We start from the raw sequence: 14,819 nt of genomic DNA on the forward strand, positions 1-14,819 counted from the left end.
GTCATTAATTGTGAATATATTGCATAAATATTTGAACAAAATCCAAATTTTCTTCATTATATTTTGTAGAGGCGTAAAGGACATTTATAAGTTATGGAAGTCATACTGAAGTATTCCACTCTTTCGAAAATTGTATGGGACATCAAAAATGATTCCAAATCATACACGGAGTCATTTAAGGAACTTGTTTACACTTTGGACCACATATATGGAATAAGGCTAAATAAAGACGCTTTAGACAAACTTGAAAAATTCTACAAATCATTTGAGAGAAGGTTGCCAGAATGTTCATTCGCAAAAATCAAGTTTTTCAAAATGTATGAGAAGTGGCTGAAATCGGATCTACTTATTGAAATTAAACCGCTGATTCCCGGCCGGCCTAGCAAAGCATACGACGAAGTTACGGAGAAAACCAAAAAGAAAAAACAAGAGGAACTATTGGCGGCACATCCGCCAAATTTAATAAAAGATACGTTCAAAACAGCATTGTTAAAAACACAACCAAAAAATGTTGGACGAATTGTCGATGTTTTACCATTAGCATCTCCGAAAAGGGTAAAGAGAATGGTAGAAAGTATTCCAACTCCAAAATCGACTACAGAATTCACGGAGGAAGATGCACTGGCCCTGATTTTGAACCTAGGCCTCTCAAGAAACAAATACTCAACAATGAGGAAGGCTCTTCGTGAAAAAGGATGGGGTTGTTTACCCTCAAAACATAAATTGTACAACACCAGGACGAAAATGGTGCCATCAAATATATACGTGGACGAATTAAAAGCAAGAGTGAAACTTGCTGATCTTGTTGAAAATACAGCTGTTAGAATTATTTCTAATTTTACTGAAGAACAGTTGAACACATGTAATAATTCCGAAGTGGTTTTGATCAGCAAATGGGGTTGTGATGGATCATCTGGATTTTCCGAATATAAGCAACAAACAGAAATAGATACCAACTTCGCATCAATTTTCATGGCATCATTAGTACCATTGAGAATGAGATTGTACAAGGACCAATCTTCATCATCGAAAGAAAATGCATTTCAAGATATATGGATAAATAGAACACCTGGGTCAAAATATTTATGTCGCCCAATTCGGTTTGAGTATACAAAGGAAGACCGGAACACAACACGATCTTTGGTGAACGAAATAAAGGAAGAAATTGCTGCATTACCCATGATTGTTATAAACCAATTGGGAAGAAATATAAAAGTTTCGTTTCAACTACAACTCACTATGATCGATGGAAAGGTGGCAAACGCATTAACTGGCGTTATGTCCAATTGGAGATGCAATATTTGTGGCAAGAAGAATGGGCAATTCGAGGACAAGTCTGATGAAAATTTAGTAAACGAAAATGCGCTCAATTTCGGTATTTCGCCCCTGCACTGTAGAATTCGATTCATGGAGTATTGTTTGCATTTATCGTATGACCTTAAATATCGGACTAGCCCTGGAAACCGCGATGTCTCTGCTAGAAACAACCAAGATCTTCACAAAATGAGGCAGGAAGAGAAGAATCGAATCCAGTTGGAGTTTAAACAAAAGGGACTTATAATAGATAAACCTCTTTACGGATACGGAAGCACAAATGATGGCAACTCGGCAAGGCGGTTTTTTGAGGACCCCGTATCGACATCTAAAATAACCGGTCTTGATGAACACTTGCTAAGACGATTCAAAGTGATTTTGGCTGTAATCAATAGCAAAAAGATGATAAATTCAACCAAATTTGAAGCTTATAGTAATGACACAAAAAACATTTTATCTGATTTATATTCGTGGAAAGCTTTAACACCGACAGTACATAAAGTCTTACATCATGGCAAGGAAATTGTGGAATACAACATACTTCCGTTAGGAGAACTTACAGAAGAAGCTCAGGAATCCCGTAATAGAGATGTTAAACAGTTCCGGCTTTTCAATACCCGAAAGAGCACCAAATTTAACCAAAATTATGATTTACTTCAATATTTATTGTTATCGTCTGATCCGGTACTATACAGCATCAGAACTAAATGGCTACCAAAAATATGTGACGATATAGATAAGGACGATCCCGATGCCATTCAAATTAAAGAGCTTTTAAATTTTGATACCTTAGATTATTTGGTAGAGAATAAAATCAAATAATACAAAACTAAAATGCTTTTTTATTTTGGGAGTAGCTAATATACATATAAACGCACGCCGATGCGAAGTGTTTTCGCTCTAAAACACATATTTTTATTCCAATTTTTTTAAACTTTGGCAGGAGACCTTTTTTTATTCTAACACATTTGTATTGTAAACCCTGGGCAAATCTATCAATGTTTTAGTGTAGGCCCCATATAAGGTTCCATTTCACAAATAGACATTTTTATATAGAGTTTAATGAAGTGTAAATGAATTTTAGAGTAGATAGAATCCGAGTTGAGAAATGTTTTATACATCGTTGGAAAGGTATGAAAATTTCCTTTACGATAAGGTATGTTGCGTAAATATGGCTATAGTGTGTCATGTGCAATTAGGACAACAAAAACAAAATTTGGGAAATTCGACTTTTTTGAAAAATTGACTTTTTTATTGCCGGTTCCATAAAATGGAATAGAATAGAGATATTTCCATGATTCTTTTTGTGTTTTGTAGAAGAAGTGTTACCAAATAAAAGTTTATTTAACATCTTTGCAATAAAATGTGACGTAATACTTGTTTTTTAGCAATGAATATAGCACTACTTGAAAATTGACTTTTTTCAGTATTTTGATCGCTACGATCTCATTTATGGCTAGGATATGGCGAGACATACCTTAAAATGTTGGGAACATTTTAAGCTTTCATTTAAGTTCAAAAAAAGCGAAAAAATCCCCGTGGAACTTTTTTTCCAGTGAGAAACTTTTGAAGTTTAGTAAAAAAATTGGCCATTTTGGTCTTAAGATAACGGTGTTGTTTGATATCGAAATTAGCCAAATTAGCACTTAAAACTTTTCTTAATACCTCGACTTTGTGAAAATGGAAAGAAATGATAATGCTTTGACGGCCAAAGTTTGCGAAAACTTTAAGGAAATGGGAGTATCTTTTTTAAAAAATTTTGCAATTTTTTGACAAAAAAAATATTTTTCATATTGAAAACGATGCCATTTTTAAACCGCCAAAGATATTCACGTGATTCCTTTTGTATTTTATGCACACATATGCTGGCATAATTTGTGTGAAGTATGAAGTTTATAGCTTTAAAATTGACGGAGTTATTTAAAAAACACTGAAAAAAACCAAGGCCAAATTTTCATATTTTAAAATTAAACAATTCATAACTCCTTAACAGTACACGATGGCATGGTACTTTATGCATAAGTTTTTTAGATCTTGTCAAGCTCTTTCTCTAGAGTCCTAAATCATGTAAATCGGTTGAGTAGATCAAAAGTTATGGCCCCCAGAAGCTTGGAGAAGTCAAAAGTGGTCAACTTTGACACCCTGTAGCTCACCCTGTATTAAAGATATGGACCAACAACAGCACTTTTCTGAAAGCCTATGTCCTCCTCTACAAATGTCTAGAACATTTTGTATGGCTAAAATCAACAGATAAAAAGTTGTAGACTTATTTCCAATTTTGTTGCCATTTGGCCCACTGTGCGACGTTAGAAGAGCTCAGAGCCAACATTGAAAGGAAAACAGAGATCGGCTGAAATGTGTGGCCGAGTCATCAAAAATTGAGTCCAACGTATTGTATTTCTAGCCGATAATAAAGTTTTTGAAATGCGTCAAATGGTTTGCGTATTATTAAAAAAAAAATGTATAGTCCTTATTGGAAAACTCTATATATGATAGGGAGTTTACCAATTGTAAAAAATTTTTTAAAACATTTGATATTTACTTTAAACTGACTTCCACAGCATCAACATTAGAAATAAAAAACTATATCTTTGACAAAATAGGGTGAAGTGTTTTAACATTGACCGTATTTCAAGCACAATTTTTTTACACAATTCCAAAACTCCCCCATCTGAAGGCGCCACTAATGCGTGCGATTTATGTTTAAGCATTTCAATTCGTCACCTTGGATTCTCTTGCGAATAGCAACAAAATGGAATTAACAAATTACAAACTTAATGTTGCCAAAGACTAATAAAGGGTGATTTTTTTGAGGTTAGGATTTTCATGCATTAGTATTTGACAGATCACGTGGGATTTCAGACATGGTGTCAAAGAGAAAGATGCTCAGTATGCTTTGACATTTCATCATGAATAGACTTACTAACGAGCAACGCTTGCAAATCATTGAATTTTATTACCAAAATCAGTGTTCGGTTCGAAATGTGTTCAAATTTTGACAAATTTTGTTCAGCGATGAGGCTCATTTCTGGTTGAATGGCTACGTAAATAAGCAAAATTGCCGCATTTGGAGTGAAGAGCAACCAGAAGCCGTTCAAGAACTGCCCATGCATCCCGAAAAATGCACTGTTTGGTGTGGTTTGTACGCTGGTGGAATCATTGGACCGTATTTTTTCAAAGATGCTGTTGGACGCAACGTTACGGTGAATGAACACATTTCGAACCGAACACTGATTTTGGTAATAAAATTCAATGATTTGCAAGCGTTGCTCGTTAGTAAGTCTATTCATGATGAAATGTCAAAGCATACTGAGCATCTTTCTCTTTGACACCATGTCTGAAATCCCACGTGATCTGTCAAATACTAATGCATGAAAATCCTAACCTCAAAAAAATCACCCTTTATATGCTTAATATAGTAGAACTATTGAATATTTGAATAAATTTATGACATAATTAATAATTTGATTTTCATTTGAATATCAGACTCCAATGTTCATGTCATTTCTCCCTCACTGGGTATTTTGTCGCACAATATCGTCTCGTCAAGCTGGTTCATATTGAGTTGTCATCCACCTTAAGGGTTAAGACATACATACAATGTTTATAAAAGATCATGGAAGAATGATTAGATGTAATTAACTTCATTAATATTCACAATTATCACTCTTTATAATGAATATGGCCATCTGTCCAGTTTCCTCTAAACTCAAATGGTCAAAGGCAAGCCGTTGTAGTTGTGATTAATGATGCATTTTTCGATGATTGATGCCTGAACTTAGTTCACATATTTATGCTATTACTCGGTTTTGGACCGGGCATTTCTTTTCTTGTTCATCATTCATTGTTGCCAAGAGTTTGGAACTATTTTTATATTGCATATTCTCATAATAACAATTAAGAATTTTTGCTTGGAATCACAAGGATGTTATAGTAATATATCCAATTCGCCAACAGATTATCAGCAATTTGTATGCGTGAAATAGTAACGAGTTTGAATATCATTTGAATGCCGCCTAAAATTCAACCATATGATAAATAACGCTTGAACCGGTTTTGGTATTTGAAACATTTGTTTTTTTTTGTTTTTTCTTTGCCTCTACTACTTCTTTCGTTACTTTTTATTAGTTAATGGTATTAACTAAAAACGCTAATAAACAATAAAAGCAACAGCAGCAGCAGTAACAACAACAAAACTTGAATTAGCTGCATATTTTTAGAATCTTGCAAAGTAGTTGGTTGTTTCATAACTAAAAAATCTCTAAAGCAAGGCTAGATGGTAACTATGTGCTGTCTTCGTCCATCAGTCTTGTTTGTGATCTTCACTCTAAGCGTTGTCTATTACAAAAAATGGCATCCTCAAAATTGGTGAGTTGCCGTTTGGGGGAAGTACCCTGAAAAGAATGTTGTATGGGATTTTCGAAAACTTAACACTTTAGTTACCAATTGTAGTGAAATTCGAATGTAATTAAGTGAAATGACCAAAGATTTACAACGAAATTGTGCTGAAATAGAAATTATGGAAAATAATTAATCTAAACAAGTGAAAACGTGCCAAGTTCGGCCGGGTCGAATCTTATATACCCTCCACCATGGATCTCTCTTTAGGCAAACATATGATAAAAGAAAAAAATTGTTATGATATTGGAGCTATATCAATTCGATGGTCCGGACCATAATTAAACTGAATGTAGAGGACGTTGTGTAAAATTTCAGCCAATTCAAATAAAAATTGCGCCCTTTAGAGGCTCAAGAAGTAAAATAGGGAGATCGGTTTATATGGGAGATGTATCAGGGTATAGACCGATTCAGACCATAATTGATTATTAGGCCAACCTCTAAAGGCTCCGAAAGTCAAGATCCCAGATCGGTTTATATGGCAGCTATATCAGGTTATGAACCAATTAAAACCATATTTGGCACAACTGTTGGAAGTCATAATAAAATACGTCATGCAAAATTTCAGCCAAATTGTATAGAAATTGCGCCCTCTAGAAGTTCAAGAAGTCGAGTCCCCAGATCGGTTTATATTACAGCTATATCAGTTTATGGACCGATTTAAACCGTAGTTGGCACAGTTGTTGGATATCATAACAAAATACTTCGCGCAAAATTTCTTTCCAATCGGATAGGAATTGCGTCCTCTAGAAGTTCAAGAAGTCAAGTCCCCAGATCGGTTTATATGACAGCTATATCAGGTTATGGACCGATTTGAACCATACTTGGCACAGTTGTTGGATATCATACAAAATATTTCGTTCAAAATTTCATTCAAATCAGATAAGAATTGCGCCCTCTAGTGGCTCAAGAAATCAAGATTCAAGATAGGTTTATATGTCAGCTATATCAGGTTATGAACCGATTTGAGCCTAACTTAGCACAGTTGTTTGAAGACATAGCGAAACACGTCGTGCAAAATTGTATTCCAATCAGATAAGAATTGCCCCCTCTAGAGGCTCAAGAAGTCAAGACCCAAGATCGGTTTATATCGCAGCTATATCAGGTTATGCGCCGATTTGAACCATACATGGCACATTTGGTGGATATCATAACAAAATACTTCGTGCGAAATTTCATTCCAATCAGATAAGAATTACGCCCTCTAGAGGCTCAAGAAGTCAAGACCCAAGATCGGTTTATATGGCAGCTATATCAGTTTATGCACCGATTTGAACCATACTTGGCGCAGTTGTTGGATATCATGCCAAAATACTTCGTGCAAAATTCATTCAAATCAGATAAGAATAGCGCCCTCTAGTGGCTCAAGAAATCGAGATTCCAGTTCGGTTTATATGGTCAAGAAGTCAAGACCCAAGATCGATTTATATGGCAGCTATATCAAAACATGAGCCGATATGGCCCATTTACAATCCCACCCGACCTACACTAATGAGAAGTATTTGTGCAAAATTTTAAGCGGCTAGCTTTACTCCTTCGAAAGTTAGCGTGCCTTCGAAAGACAGACGGACGGACGGGCATGGCTAGATGGACATAAAATGTCACGACGATCAAGAATATATATACTTTATGGGGTCTCAGACGAATATTTCGAGTAGTTACAAACAGAATGACCAAATTAGTATACCCCCCTTCCTATGGTGGAGGGTATAAAAATAGGATATGTATGTAAGTGTGTGTCTCAATGGATGTTTATAATCACCACTGAATGTTTACTTCCCATAACCTTTTTTCTTTAAATTTAGATACAAAAGGCCATGCCAGTCATATGCACATTAGTAGAGTAATAACAAAAAATGCAAGCTAGCTCAGCCACATTTCAAAATGTATACCAATGGATGGATCAGATAGCTTCTTTACAGTAATATTCCACAAATTAAAATCATCTCTTCCAACTGCCACTTCATCGTAACCTAACCTAACTCAGTTCGTTCAATCAATTACCGATTTGATTGTTGAAAAAAGAAAATATCGGCTTATCTGCATATAAGAGGGCTATATCAGTATATAGATCGATTTGAATCATACTTGACACGGATGCTGGAAGTCAAACAAGAGTCTTTGTGCCAAATTTTAGCCAAATCAGGTTATAATCTAGGAGCACAAAAAGTCAAACCCGGGGATCGGTTTATAGACCGATTCGGATAGAGGGAATAGGGAAATCGCCCTGAACCGGTCTATTGCCAGCATACAGAGTATGCACAAAAACAACATGCACCAGATTAAGCAACCCTCCCAGATGACCCAACACAACTATAGATCCAAGAGAAAAAAACAAAGATGGACAAACGCCACAACATCAACATAGGCAAGAAAGGTGCCAGGCCATGTCATGAGCAGCTCAGTCTTGGGAGTACAGCAACAACTCATTATGGATACCTAGCGTTTATTTATGCCTCCACTAAGTCACGTTCGTCTGCGACCAAATACTTCCTGGGAAAAGGTGGCCAACCTTGCAGCGGTCGTCTCGTCTTCAAGGGCCCTGCCGAAATCCCACACCACCTTCCAGTTCCTATCTGGGAAAAGGTGGCCAACCTTGCAGCAGTCGTCTCGTCTTCAAGGGACCTACCGAAGTCGCACACCGCCTTGTAGTTCCTATCTGGGAAAAGGTGGCCAACCCTGCAACGCCTTCGAGTTCCTATCGTTAAACCAACTAGACTCCTATAAAAAGCCTAACATCTTGCGAATGTTCACATCCGCCAATTCGGAAAAGTACTCAATGAAGAGTGAAACTCCTTCTTTTTGGCAGGCCCGGAATTGCATATATTAGACTGTCCCACTGCATAAAACAGGGACGTAGCCAGTATTTTATTTGAGAAGAGGCATATTAGAACTACAAAACAATAACAAGTACATACGCGGTAACATTCGAAAAAGAAGAATTTTGATGGATGGGGGTCGGGTGCTCGGGCCCGAAGGACCCCCCTCCCTCCTGGCTATGGCGGAGGAGAGGGGAGAGGGGGGGGGCTATTTGTTTAGCAAATAGGAAAGTGCATATCACTTCCTTTTGATGCGTACAAGCAAAATAAGAAACATTAGGGCGACTCTTGCCAACACTGCGCTCAAAGTTGGATTGAGTACTTTCTTAGGTTTTCAGATGAGAATTTTAGGTCCTAGAATGAAATTCGTGAACAAAGTACTCGTTTGTATGGCATTTATGGTTAAAACTTGAACTGTACACCAGACTACAATTGTTGCTGTAATCAGAGATGACAATTTTTTAGGTTTTCGACTGTCAGTTCGTGAGTCAGTTCTTAACTGTCTCACGTCCATTGTAATACAACAATAGCGACAGGCCACGGCCTGTGGTGGGAATTAAAACCACGACCCCCGCTCTGACAATCCGAGCACGCTATCAACTCGGCTACCGAGGTGCTAGCGATTGGGTAAAAACGGGTGAAAATGTTGATGTGTGATGTCTACGTCAGGATCCGAAGCAATTGTAGGAGCAATTCCCAACTAATGCACCAGGGCTGCCATAACCATAAATTTACAAAGGTTTGAAATAATACAATTTCCATATCGTTTTAAGGCTGTCATAAACTAGTTTTTTGAAAAGGTTTACGACGTTTCACTCGAATATTTATATTATACGTCGGGAATGTATGTCATACACATCAGAATTTGCTACAGATTATATCTTGCTGTAATGCAGTTTATGATTCGACTCAAAAATACTTCCTGATTTAGTTTAGCCATGTCCGTCTGTATGGGTATACTTTCTGTACCATGTCCGTCTGTCGTTTTTTTGTAATCAAGATGAAATTTGGCGACTCAAATCTCATTTAAGTCACGTGATTCGTAAATGAGATCCATTCCCCATCAACTAATCGTGCGTGGCAATGACTGAAAACAAAATCCTTACGCTCACTACACTAATAATGACTCATGAGAAACTCATTAAACAAACACGACTCACAAATATTACGCGTGAATACTAAAAATGGTATTAGGGAATGATATCACTCTTACGAACCTTATTATAAATCATGAGAAACTTACGACTCATGAAAAAATCAAGCATGGACAATATGAAGGGAATGGAGGGATCTATAAACATTCACTGTTCAAATGAAATGATGTTGCGTGATCCATCAATATTACAGTTATATCCAAATATGGTGCACATACATACAAACATACAGATATATTGTGCGGAAGCCACCGTAGCGCAGAGGTTAGCATGTCCGCCTACGACGCTGAACACCTGGGTTCGAATCCTGGCGAACCATCAGAAAAAATTTTCCGCGGTGGTTTTCCCCTCCTAATGCTGGCAACATTTGTGAGGTACTATGCCATGTAAAACTTCTCTCCAAAGAGATGTCGCACTGCGGCACGCCGTTCGGACTCGGATATAAAAAGGAGGCCCCTTATCATTGAGCTTAAACTTGAATCGGACTGCACTCATTGATATGTGAGAAGTTTGCCACTGCTCCTTAGTGGGATTTTCATGGCCAAAATTTGCAATTTGCAATATGATGCGACATGAACCACATTCGCAACTTACGATATACGTAATCAAATATACAGATAAAATAATAATAAGTAACATTTTAAATAATTTTTATTTTATTTACAGATTTTGGTATGCGCCGTTTTGGCCGCCCTATCGGTATCCACTTCTGCTGGACTTTTGGATTCTATCTTCCCCACCATTATGCAAGAATACTATAGCTTTGCCCCAAGCAAAGAAGGCTATCGTTTCAAGTAAGTTACATTTAATTCTATAACCTAATGTTATTACTTGGGGCCAAGATGACCAAACAGGGCACGTAGAACTATATGATACTCAAATGGAAAGTCTATAGGAGTGGAGTATCTGAAATCCAAACTTACGACAAGTGACCCAAAAACACTAATTTGGCACAAAGAAATTAAGGGTGGGTTGGCGGGTTGGCAGGGGGAAACCGATTTATAGACCGCTGAGCACCATATGGATGTCAAATGAAAGGTATTCGAAAGTAGGCAACGAATCTATTATAAATGTTTGGGGTCATGCTGCCCTATCTACAAAACACCCTCCAAGCCAAGTCGGCTAAGAAGATCTCTTTATATGGGAGCTATATCAGGCTATGGACCGATATTCACACATATGTTTAAGGTCATATAAGAAGTCAATGTGAAAATTTTCAGCCAAATCGGATAAGAATTGCGCCCTCTATAGGCTCGAGAAGTATAATCAGAAGATCGGTTTATAGGGGAGCAAAATCAGGTTATGAACCGATTTGAAGCATACTTGGCACAGTTATTGGAAGTCAGAACAAAACACTTCTTGCGAAATTTCAGCCTTATCAGATAAGAATTGCTTCCTCTAGAGGCTCAAGAAGTCAGGATCCAGGATCGGTTTATATGGCAGCTATATCTAACACGGACCGATATAGCGCATTTACAATCCAAACCGACCTACACTAATATTCGTTCAAATTTTTTAGCGCCTAGCTCGCTAACTTTCGACAGACGAACGGACAGGGCTAAATCGATTTAGAATGTCAAGGCGATCAAGAATATATATACTTTGTTTGGTCTCACAATGTTTCGATATGTTACAAACGGAATGACGAAATAATTATACACCTCATCTTAGGTGAAGGGTATAAAATGAAAGTGTTGGGCTTTGTTTATTAGTTGTTTGTTTATATGATATCTATAGACTCAAAAACAGCTTACCTGGTTTTTATGAAATGTTCCCAGGTAACAGAGTTTACCTCCCCAATGGATATAGAGTATCCCATTTTTTGATATCCGAAGGGGAGCGGACTCCCCCCCTTAGCACAATTTTACACCGCTGTACAACGATTTATTTTGGTTTGCGCGCTTATGGCAACCCAAAAACACAAAATTGATATAAAACTTTGGGGACAAATAATCGGGGGAACGCCCAAACCCAAAACGATTGGAACAATATGGGTATCAAATGAAGGGTATTTAAAATAAGAATACTAAACTTATATAAAAAACTAGCACATGCCCAGTCACTTCGCTGCCCCCGATGTTACACGCAATATCAAGGTGTAGCTGCATTGCAAATTTAAGAGCTTTAGCCTTATCCGTAAAGAAAGTACTATTTTGTATGTTTTAGTACCGAAATGTACAAATTAAAAAAATTAATCTTCTAATCCCCCGCCAAGATGTACCAGTATCCCAAATTTCAGAGCTGTATCTCAATCTGTAAATAAAATACCTTTTTGTACGTTTTATTACCCAAATGTGCGATTATCAAAAAAATCTTCGAGTCGCCCGGTACTTACTGCCAAGGTGTATCTGCGTTCCAAATTTCTGAGCTGTAGCTCAATCTATAAAGAAAGTACGAAATAGTACCAATTACAACACTTAAGTACGTTTTCTTTCACACCTGGTACGATTTCAACATTTCGTATTTGGTACAACTTATTGTATTAACGATAATTTTTACCAAATTATATAATTTTACCCTTCTTTGTTCACTGTAAAAGCAAATAAGCTATTTCGTACTTTTTGGTACCAAAATGTACGATTTGTGAAAAATCACTTAATCAGCCAAAATATATTGCCTAGTTGAACCTACATGTTAAATTTCAGAGCTTGTTCTTGTTCAATCCTTAAAAAAGTAGAAAATGGTACCAAATACGTTACTAAACGAACGTTTCTCCCGTTTCCAGTACTATTTTTCTTATTTGTTCTATCTACCCCCTTTATTTGGCAACAACCATCATTTAAGCCAAATTTTGAAGTTTTAGCTCTACCCGTTCGCCCTATGCAAAATTCACCTATTTCGTCCCTTTTTTGGTCCTAAATATCTAAAAGTCCAAAAGTTGTCATAGTGTACCTAAGTACTAAAATTCAAAGCTCTAGCTCAGTTAACAAAAAAAGGTACCAAAAAGTACCAATTGCGGTACTGAACGTACTATTTCTCCCAATTCCGGTACGATTTTGGGAAATTTTTGCAAAACATTCACCATTTCGTACTTTTTGGTACTTTTTAGTACCTAAACGTACGATTATCCCAAAATCCCATTTTTTATATACATGAAAGAGCTCCAAGACTGACCATCAATGACCGTCAACGCCCATGACCGTCAACGACCCATGGGTCGTAGGCCACAAAACCCAAATTCGTGCTAAATTTCCTGATTCCAGCTTTAGCCGTTTGGGCTGGGCGTTAACGATCATTGATGGTCAGTCACGGAGCTCTTTTATACATAGATTTTACTCAAATCCCAGGGCCCTCCACCCCAAAAAGTATGCCCCAAATTAACATGTACATCGAACGGGACAATATGGGATTCTAACGGAATGTATTTGACAATAGAATACGAAACTTTTATAAAAATTTGGGGTCAAGTCCCCAACCCAAAAACCACCCTCAAACTGACATATGGGCCGATCGGGACACTATGGGACTCAAACGAAAGATATTTGAGAGTAGAATATGAAACATATATAAAAAGTTTAGCCATATTCCCAGGTGGTCGCACCACTCCAAAATTATGCCCCCCAAATGCAAATGTACACTGAACGGGGTTTTTATGAAAGGTATTTGAGAATTAAAAATATAAATATAAATTATTTTAAAATTTTAACCATGAAAAAAAGGCCGCAAACACTTTAGGGAGTAGCGAAACACTCCGGGCCAGCTAGTATGATATAAAAACCTTAAGTAACTATTGCCATTTGGAACGCACGCGTTCCGTTCAGTTCAACTTAGCATTTCAACACTTCTGAATCTAGTTCAAGTTTCTCACTGAAAGTGTTTACAACCAGAATTTTGTTGATAATAATAACCCCATAAAACTAGCAATAATATACCATCAACTTCAATATAGGAAGGCGGAAATTTATAGTTGTTGCCAATGATTTGAGATATTTCTTTGCTTTACAATATATAATTAATATTTAGGTTTTAAATTGAGTTTCCATATTAGGAAAAAATCATTTGTGAGGTTATTCACATTTCTCAAAGCAATTAGCATTTGAAAGATTTATAGATCAGCATACCATTGTGGGCAAAGATTACAAATTATTCAAAACATTTTTTCTAATTAGAGAATATTTCTAACAAATTTCCTGGTTCTTTATTTACTACACAGCTTGGACGAACCCAATGGCAGCAAACGTGAGGAAATCGGTATGATTATGAACCCTGGCACCCCTGAAGAGGAATTGGTGGTCATGGGTACCTACACCGTGTATGATGAAAAGACTGACACCGAAACCGTTACCATGTACACTGCCGACAAAGATGGTTACAAATCTCGTTACATGTTGAAGAATCGCAAATTGGCCCCCGGCTCTTTGAAATCATTGGCTGGTTAATTTGTGTTCACAAATCGATCGATCAGTTGGTGTTTAGTATTTTCTTTTATTTTTTTGCTTTTTTTTTTGTTTTATTATTTTTCTTTTCGAGATTATGATGATGAGATTGTTAAAAGTTAATAAACTTAATTTTTTTATTTCTATTTTATTTAAATGAATTTGTTTTTGTTCTTAGTTGATTATGAAATTTGAAACTGGTTTATGTTTGGTAGTGATTTTGATTTGTATTACTATGGGAGTCTGCCATTTTTAGCACCTGACTAGCAACCATATGACTGTGAACAACAAAACTATTTCGCTAGAATAGAGTTCTTACTGGATCTTCTTCAAGGTCAATGTCGTTCATTCTAGTTATTGATGTCATCCTTAACAAGAGAAAAAAATCTCAACAACTCTCCAATTATACTTTTTAACCATATTTCTCGTTAATCGAGCGTTAGACCTGTCTAGACTAGACTATACTAGATTTTCTATATTAATGTGATTATTACTGTTATTGTTGGGAATTTGCAAAAGAGCAACTTCGAATCTGTTTTTTTTTTTTGCATTTGACAGTTGTTTTTCGTTTTTTTTTTTAACGAAGTCCACCCAACTATTCACAGCTTTTGACATAATCTACTCTTAAGGCCAGTTGGTTTTCAAAACTGAGACTAATAATGGTCTTAATAAATAGTCATAAAATATACGCTTGAAATTCTAGCCACCAGCATTAAAACGTGTTTATCTTTCTTGCCTTAAACTTGTGTGATGCTGAA

At 36.6% G+C, this 14,819-nt stretch overlaps 1 protein-coding gene across 1 annotated transcript; it reads left to right on the top strand.

Annotated features, from left to right (window-relative positions):
- The first annotated feature begins 5,635 nt into the window (after nt 1-5,635).
- LOC106089796 (endocuticle structural glycoprotein SgAbd-9) lies at nt 5,636-14,218 on the top strand. The gene is made up of 3 exons (XM_013255786.2): nt 5,636-5,682; nt 10,352-10,479; nt 13,839-14,218. Exons 1-3 carry the CDS (start codon nt 5,665-5,667, stop codon nt 14,062-14,064), a joined length of 372 nt encoding a protein of 123 aa, XP_013111240.1. The 5' UTR covers nt 5,636-5,664; the 3' UTR covers nt 14,065-14,218.
- The last annotated feature ends 601 nt before the right edge of the window (nt 14,219-14,819 follow it).

The sequence above is a fragment of the Stomoxys calcitrans genome, chromosome 2 (assembly GCF_963082655.1).
Source record: "Stomoxys calcitrans chromosome 2, idStoCalc2.1, whole genome shotgun sequence".
NCBI lineage: Eukaryota > Metazoa > Arthropoda > Insecta > Diptera > Muscidae > Stomoxys > Stomoxys calcitrans.

Excerpts from the sequence above, each read along its gene's own strand:
- LOC106089796 (XM_013255786.2), top strand. Across the intron at positions 10,480-13,838 it reads AAAGAAGGCTATCGTTTCAA|CTTGGACGAACCCAATGGCA; the intron begins GTAAGTTACATT and ends TTTACTACACAG.